The following is an 8,152-nucleotide window of genomic DNA, read 5'->3' on the forward strand; positions in this document are numbered from 1 at the left end:
GCCTGGGTAGGATCCTGATCCTGGACCAAGGGCTGGGACTTCCAGGCAGTTAGTTATTTCAATAGCTGTTGCCGAGTTCAGCTGTACCCATTATGCAGGTGGGGAAAACCGAGGCCCTTTGGGCAGGGCAGCAGGTCCCCTGGTGAATCAGAGCCCCTATGTGGGGGCCTCCATGTCCACCCTGACCACCCCCTCGTCCCCACCCAGGCCCGGGTGCTGTGCGGCTCCCGGCATGCAGTACAATGCCTCCAGCGCCTTCCCAGACGAGATCCTCAACTTCGTCAAGACACACCCCCTGATGGACGAGGCAGTGCCCTCACTGGGCCACGCGCCCTGGATTGTTCGGACTCTGATGAGGTCAGTCCCTACACGGGGCCGGGGTCCTGGTGGCCGAGCCTGGGTGGGAAGGAGAGCCCTGGCCAGGGTGGTGGGCAAGGAGGGAGCACAGGGCCAACTTTGGACACAAGGAGGGGAGCCGGACACTCAAGACAGCTGGGCATGTGGCTCCGGGGCTGCCCGGAAAGATGGAGACAGAGGGAGACACAGAGAGACGGAGAGAGAGACCATCTGACACAGAGAGATGGAGGGAGACAGGGAGAGAGACAGGCAGGCCCAGGTAGGAGTCGGGTTTGGGGGTCTGTTTCTCTCCATGATGTGCCCCCTTGGAGCCACGCCCATGTCCACCTTGCCGGGCGTGGGTGGAGTCTCTGAGTGTGCCCAGGACCCCAGGGGGCTGGGAGGCAGCCTGACCTCTGCCCAACCCCGGCCCCAGGTACCAGCTGACGCGAGTGGCCGTGGACGTGGGCGCCGGCCCCTGGGGCAACCAGACTGTCGTCTTCCTGGGTTCTGAGGCGGGCACTGTCCTCAAGTTCCTTGTCTGGCCCAACGCCAGTGCCTCGGGCACCACCGGGCCCAGTGTCTTCCTGGAGGAGTTTGAGACCTACCGGCCGGACAGGTGAGGCCGGGCAGAGGTCAAGGGACAGGGCCAGTGGGCAGGGAGATAGGGCGTGCCCCTTGAGTCTTACCAATCTGCTCACCCCCAGGTGTGGACGCTCTGGGGGTGGCGAGGCAGGGCAGCGGCTGCTGAGCCTGGAGCTGGATGCGGCCTCGGGTGGCCTGCTGGCGGCCTTCCCCCGCTGTGTGGTCCGAGTGCCCGTGGCGCGCTGCCAGCAATATTCAGGATGCATGAAGTGAGTACTCCCGGGCCAGCTGTGGGCAGGGGAAGTGAGGGGAGGTGAGCACGGGAAGAGGGAGAGAGTCAAGTTCAAGTCCAGGCCCCAACAGCATCCTGACTCACTGAACGATGAGCAGGGCAGAGGGCAGAATATGTGCAAAGGCCCTGGGGCAGGACTGGGCCTGGTGTGTTGGCGGAACAGAGAGGGGACCTGTGTAGCTGGAACAACATGAGCGAGGGGGAGAGAGGGAGGAGGGAGGTCAGGGAGGGGACGGGGCGGGGGGTAGGTCGTGCAGGGTCTGTGGGCTGTGGGGAGTACTTGGGCTCCTTCCCCCACCCCTGGAGTGAGGTGGGAGCCCTGGAGGTCTATGGGCAGAGCAGGATGGGATGTGATTGACATTTCTAATAGCAGCAGGAGCAGAAGCTGGGGACCAGGGAGACAGCTGTTTGTCTGCCTCTAAAATGGGTGGGAGGGACTTCCCTGGTGGTCCAGTGGTTAAGAATCCGCCTTCCAATGCAGGGGACATGGGTTCAGGCCCTGATCAGAGAACTAAGATCCCACATGCAGCACGGCAACTAAGCCCACGTGCCACAACGAGAGAGTCCACGCAGCCAAAAATAAAAAATAATAATAAAATAAATTTTTTAAAATTAAAAAAAAAAAGACAAAATGGGTGGGAGGGATGTCCCTGGCGGTCCAGTGGTTAAGACTCCACATTCCCACTGCAGGGGGCACGGGTTCAATCCCTGGTCGGGGAACTAAGATCCCACATGCCGCGTGGCACAGCCAAAAAATAAAATAAAGTAAATAAAATGGGTGGGAAGATCACATGCAGATAAAACACTGCCACATCTCTGGACTCACAGTGTGCCCTTCACACGGAGCACCCGACCCTGTGCCCGCCGACTTGGCAATAATGATGCCATAGCACACACCCAAAGCACAGACTCAGGGGCAAGCCTGCCTCAGCTCCAACCCTGGCTCTGTCCCTTGGGCAAAAGTAAACTTCCCTGAGCCTCAGTTTTCTCATCTGTAAAATGGGGAAGGAATAGCCCCCACCGCTAAGACGTGCCTTGAGAACTCCCAGAGTTGACAGTAAGAGGTGCCTCAGAAGGGGCTGTGGTTGATCTGCCCTCCGGGTCCCTTGTCTGCTCCAGGCACTGTATTGGCAGTCAGGACCCCTACTGCGGCTGGGCCCCGGATGGTTCCTGCATCTTCCTCAGCCCTGGCACCAGGTACTGGGGACAAGGGAGGTGGGGGGCGGGTATGTGACCCACGTGATGATCGGGAGTCCCCCCCCAACCACAGCTCTGTGCGAGGGGTTTCTGCTGACTGTGCCTCTCTGCCCCCCTGCCCTCATCAGAGCCACCTTTGAGCAGGACGTGTCCGGGGCCAGCACCTCAGGCTTAGGGGACTGCACAGGTAAGTCGGGGAGAGGGGAGGAGGCCTGGGGACTCGGAGTCCTGGTCCTCCAGGGTTCTCACACCCTCTGCCGCCCATGCCCAACGGCGGGGGTGCGGTACTGGCTTCCGTCAGGGCTTGGGAAGGGCAGGGGGCCCCACTTCCAGGTAGGGAGGAGGGAAAAGGACCGACAGATGGCGAGGGGGCGCTGGGGACCGCAGAGAGAGAGAGACCAGGAGACAGACAGATGGGCAGACAAACTTTAAGACAGATGCCAGGGGACAGAGAGATGGGCAGACGGGCGTTTAAAGGGTCAGAGAGGCGCCACGAAGCAGAGAAGCAGACAGACATTGAGTGGGTAGACCATCCGGAGGCCGCGAGAGGTGCGCAGGGGACCGTCCCCGGCCGGGCCCCTCACACGCCGCCCTCCCGGCCAGGACTCCTGCGGGCCAGCCTCTCGGAGGAGCGCGCCGGGTTGGTGTCGGTGAACCTGCTGGTGACGTCGTCGGTGGCGGCCTTCGTGGTGGGCGCCGTGGTGTCCGGCTTCAGCGTGGGCTGGTATGTGGGGCTCCGCGAGCGGCGCGAGCTGGCCCGCCGCAAGGACAAGGAGGCCATCCTGGCGCACGGGGGTGGCGAGGCCGTGCTGAGCGTGAGCCGCCTGGGCGAGCGCCGGGCGGGCGGCCCCGGGGGCCGGGCCGGGGGCGGCGGCGGGCCCGGGGTTCCCCCCGAGGCCCTGCTGGCGCCCCTGATGCAGAACGGGTGGGCCAAGGCCACGCTGCTGCAGGGCGGCCCCCACGACCTGGACTCGGGGCTGCTGCCCACGCCCGAGCAGACGCCGCTGCCCCAGAAGCGCCTGCCCACCCCGCACCCGCACGCCCTGGGCCCCCGCGCCTGGGAGCACGGCCACGCGCTGCTCACGGCCTCCGTCTCATCCTCCCTCCTGCTGCTGGCCCCCGCCCGCGCCCCCGAGCCGCCCCTCGCGCCCGGCGAGCCGGCCCCCGACGCCCGCCTCTTCGTCGCGCGGCCCGGCCGCGCCTCCCACGGCGACTTCCCGCTCACCCCTCACGCCAGCCCGGACCGCCGGCGGGTGGTGTCGGCGCCCACGGGCTCCTCGGACCCGAGCTCCGCCGCCGACGGCATCCCTCGGCCCTGGAGCCCACCGCCCACCGGCAGCCTCCGGAGGCCGGGCACGCACGCCCCGCCCGCCGCCGCGCTGCGCCGCACGCACACGATCAACAGCGGCGAGGCCCGACCCCGCGGCCGCCACGCCCGGCCCGGCACGGACTTGGCCCACCTCCTCTCGTACGGGGGCCCGGACAGGACTGCGCCCCCCGTGCCCTAGGCCGGGGCCGCGCGCCTCGGCGGTGCCAGCCACGGGAACCAGGAGCGAGAGACCGGGCCAGCTCCGAGTGGGTGCTCAGACCCCCGGCCCAGCCGCGAGGGGTGGGGGGCGCCCTCTGCCGCCCGGAAGCACAAGGGGCTCGGCTCCCCGCCCCGCCACGCCCCGGGGCCGCAAGACCCTGAGGCGGTCTGGGGCAGGCGGGCGGAATGTGCTGTGGATTTGAGGTTGACCTTCTGCGCGTGGATTTTTGGTTTGTTTTCCAATTTGCGTTTCTTTTGCAGTTTTCTAACCAATTGCACAACTCCGTTCTCGGGGTGGCGGCCGGGGGCTTGGCGGTGGGAAGGGGAGGGGGCACATCTGCAGACCCCAGCTCCCCCCCCCGCCCCACCCAGAGGCTCCTCCTCGACCCGGCCCCCGGCGTGTGTGTGTGTGTGTGTGTGTGTGTGTGTGTGTGTATGTGTGCATGCCGTGTCCGTGTGCAAGGGGCCGGGAAGGGGAGGGAGGCGTGCACGTGTGCCCGCGGGCTGCTGCGGCGTGTGCGTGGGGGCGGCCACGTGCGGTGTGCGTGTCTGTGTGCGAGCGCGGAGGCCCCAGCGGCCTGGGCGTTGGCTGAGCCGATGCCGTGGCTTCCAGAAAGCCGGGGGTCTCCAAGGTGCCGGTTAGGAGTTTGAGGGGTGATGAGGAAGGGGTTTCAGGCAGGGGGTCGGGACGGCCTGCCCAGAAGTCGTATTGGCGGCTGTCTAAGGGCTCGGGCGGTCTGGGGGATGGCGAAGGCGGGCGGGCCCCCCTGTAAATACGGCCCCAGGGTGGTCAGAGGGTCCCATGCCACCTGTCCTCTGTGACCTCCCCCTTGACCTCCAGCTGACCATGCATGCCAGCTGAGTGGCCAGCTGAGAGTCCTGGACCCTCTCTGGAGTTTGCCTCCCCCAACCCCTTGTCAATAAAACTGTTTACAACCACCGGCCCCCAAGGCTCTGGGTCTGCTCTGTCTCCTGGGGGTGGGACTTGGACAGTGGCCTGGCCTGGCCTGGGGCAGTTGGGAGCACCCGGGAGAGTCCTGGCTGGGTCACTGCAGCAAACAGAATGATGGGGAGCTGGGTGTGGAAATGTGGAGAGTTGCGGGGGTCCCAGTCTTCATCTGGATGGGGGCCAGTCTCTGGTCCCTCAGCAAAAATTTATTATGCACCTACTGTGTGCCAGCCACTGTGTGGAAACAAAGACCCCTGTCCTCATGGAGTTCGCAGCCTAATGGGGAAGACCAACCACATACAAGCAAATTAGGACTTGATTTGAATTAGCGATATGTGTAATGAAGAAAAAGCCAGATAATGTGTTAGGTAGGGGGTGACTGTGTATGGGGGGGGGAGTTGAGGAGAGCCTGCCAGAGGAGGTGACATGTAAGCTGAAATAAGATGGGCTAGAAGGAGCAGCTGTGGGGAGATGTGCAGAGTGTTCTAGGCAGAGGGAACAGCCAGTGCAAAGGCCCTGCGGTAGGAACAAGCTTGGAGGAGGGCCCACGCCATTAGTATGCCTGGAGCTGCCACACTAGGTGAGTGAAAGGGGAGCAGCTGGAGATGAGGAGGGGGAGGAGCACAGGGCCCCAGGCAGGCAGGGCCTCACCAGTGAGGAGTACAATTTTTTTTTTTTAATTGTGGTAAATAACATATACGATCAAATTTACCACTTGAACCATTTTTAAGTGTACTGCTCAGTGGCATTAAGTACATTCACATTGTTGTGCCGCCATCCCCACCATCCATCTCCAGAACTTTCTCGTTTTCCCAAACTGAAACTCTGTCCCCATGAAACACTAACTCCCCACTCCCTGCTCCCTCCAGCCTTATGAATTTTAAGTGGGACAGGAAACCATCAGAGAGTTTTAAGCAGGAGACATGATCTGATTTCATTTTAAGAGATCACTTTAGCATTATGTCACTACAATTCACAACTCTTCCGGCCCATGTCGATTAAGCACCTACTGTGGGCTGGGCTCTGGGGATAGAGCAATGAACAGGACAGACCCCCTGTCCCCCGCTTATCATGGGGAGACTGATTTAAACAAAGAAACACAAAACACCATGATGGCATCTAGCAGCTCCTCCTGTACCTGTGTGTCTTGTTTTTTCAGCTTGATTGAAATATATTTGACATGTAACATTGTGTAGGTTTCTGGTGCATATCTTGATGATTTGATATATTTGATATATATTGTAAGATGATTATCACAATAAGGTTGACGCATCCATTACTTCACATAGTTACTTTGTGTGTGTGTGGTAAGAACATTTAAGATCTACTCTCTTAGCATCTTTCAAGTATACTGTACAGTCTTGTTAACTAATCACCACGCTGTACATTACATCCTCAGGACTTATGCATCTTACAGCTGGGAGTCTATATCCTTTGACCAACATCTCTCCCTTTCCCTCACCCCCGAGTCCCTGACAACCACCATTCTACTCTTGGTGTCTATGAATTTGGTTATTTTACATAACTGAGATCACTCAGTATTTGTCTTTCTCCGCCTGACTTATTTCACTTACCATAATGCCCTCAAGTTTCATCCATGTTGTCCCAAAGGGCAGGATTTGCTTTCTTGTTATGGCTGAATTATATTCCATTATACATATATACACCACATCTTTATCCATGCATCTGTGAATGGACACTTAGGTTGTTTCCATGTCTTGGCTATTGTGAATAGTGCTGTAATGAACATGGGAGGGCAGATATCTCTTCAAGATACTGGTTTCATTTTCTCTGGATACATACCCAGAAGTGAGATTGCCAGATCATATGGTAGCTCTATTTTTAATTTTTTTTTTTGAGGAACCTCCCTACTGTTTTCCATAGCGGCTGCACCAATTTACATTCCCACCAGCAGTGCACAAGGGTTCCCCTTTCTCCACATCCTCACCAACACTTATCTCTTGTCTTTTTGATGAAGCCATTCTAACAGGTGTGGGTGACATCTCGTTGTGGTTTTGATTTGCATTCTCCTGATGATTAGTTATGTCAAGCACCTTTTCATGTACCTGTTGGCCATTTGTATGTCTTTGGAAAAACATCTACTCAGGTCCTTTGCCTGTTTGTGTATGTGTCTGTTTTTGTGTGTCCATCTCTGCAGATATGTTGTTCTCTTCTGTGTGTCCTGCTCTGTCTGTGTCTCTGGGTCTGTCTATGTATTTTTCCCTGTCTCTTTGTCACTATGTATGTCCGTGTATTTCACGCAGGTGGTTATCTGTCTTTCTTTATCTGTGCCGGTCTATGCCAGCCTGTGTGTTTCCCTCTCAGCCCGTATGTCCACTAAGAGAATGCTTAGTCATCCTCACAGCTGAATAGGGACAAAACCCTTCAGAGATTGGGCTGGGAGAAAGAGGCCATAGTCAGGCATGCAGATAAAGATAATACATCACACCTGAATGTTTAGAACTCAACAAGAATTTAAGCACTGAATAGCCAAACCTGTGAGATGCAGTCAAACAGTTCTCAGAGGGAAGTGTGAGCCTTCAGATGTACTTATTAGGAAATGAGAAAAGTCCAAAACAAATAGCACATCAGCTTCAGCTGAAGAAAGAAAGAATGGAAGGGGCTCTCGGAGACTGAGTTCAGCTTCACAGATGGGGAAACTGCGGCCAAGAAAAGTTAAGCCACTTGCCCAAGTTCACAAAGCAGAGCAGTCACAGAAGAGCTGGGATTCAGAACCAGGTTTAGTTCCTCCCAGACCATTGTTCAAAGACTGTGGAGACTTCTGGCATCACTTGCTTTTGAATTCTTTTTTTAAAATTATTTTATTAAAAAAAAATAAGACTATGTCATGAATATAAGACAAGTGTTTTTTTTTGTTCTCTTCACTGAGCTTCCTGGTTGCTCAAATTTATTATAAATAGTACCTCTTGCTCAAACAGTTGTCCCCATCTCCCAGGACAGACTGGCGCCTTACAAACTTGACCCTTGATTCCTAGATTGGGGGAAGTGGGGACTCAGCCTCAGAGACTCTTGGGTACCCACTCCCCAAAAGCAGGACTCAAGGGAAAGGAAAACTAGGTAGAAACAGGGTCGAGAAGGCGGTGGGCAGCCCACCTTCTGTCCTCCCCCTGCCAGGAAGCAATTTTGCAATCCTGACCCCTCCCTTCCCCCTGGCTGGCTCAGGTCCAGCCCCTAACGGGAACAGGATGTGGGTGGAGACTTCCCCATGGCTGGTGCCCCTGTCCCCAGCCCAGGCAGGTATAAG

General features: G+C 57.8%; 1 protein-coding gene across 3 annotated transcripts in view; it reads left to right on the top strand.

Annotated features, from left to right (window-relative positions):
- The window catches only part of SEMA6B (semaphorin 6B), a 70,701-nt gene extending 65,825 nt beyond the window's left edge, over positions 1-4,876 (top strand). For all 3 annotated transcript variants that reach the window (XM_057541663.1, XM_057541665.1, XM_057541664.1), the window contains 6 exons: positions 208-357; positions 773-955; positions 1,044-1,190; positions 2,333-2,410; positions 2,539-2,597; positions 3,014-4,876. In XM_057541663.1, the coding sequence (XP_057397646.1) occupies positions 208-357; positions 773-955; positions 1,044-1,190; positions 2,333-2,410; positions 2,539-2,597; positions 3,014-3,918 (1,522 nt within the window). In that variant the 3' untranslated portion in view covers positions 3,919-4,876. The remainder of the gene's footprint in view (positions 1-207; positions 358-772; positions 956-1,043; positions 1,191-2,332; positions 2,411-2,538; positions 2,598-3,013) is intronic.
- Positions 4,877-8,152: the final 3,276 nt, after the last annotated feature.

Source organism: Balaenoptera acutorostrata, chromosome 2, assembly GCF_949987535.1.
Source record: "Balaenoptera acutorostrata chromosome 2, mBalAcu1.1, whole genome shotgun sequence".
NCBI lineage: Eukaryota > Metazoa > Chordata > Mammalia > Artiodactyla > Balaenopteridae > Balaenoptera > Balaenoptera acutorostrata.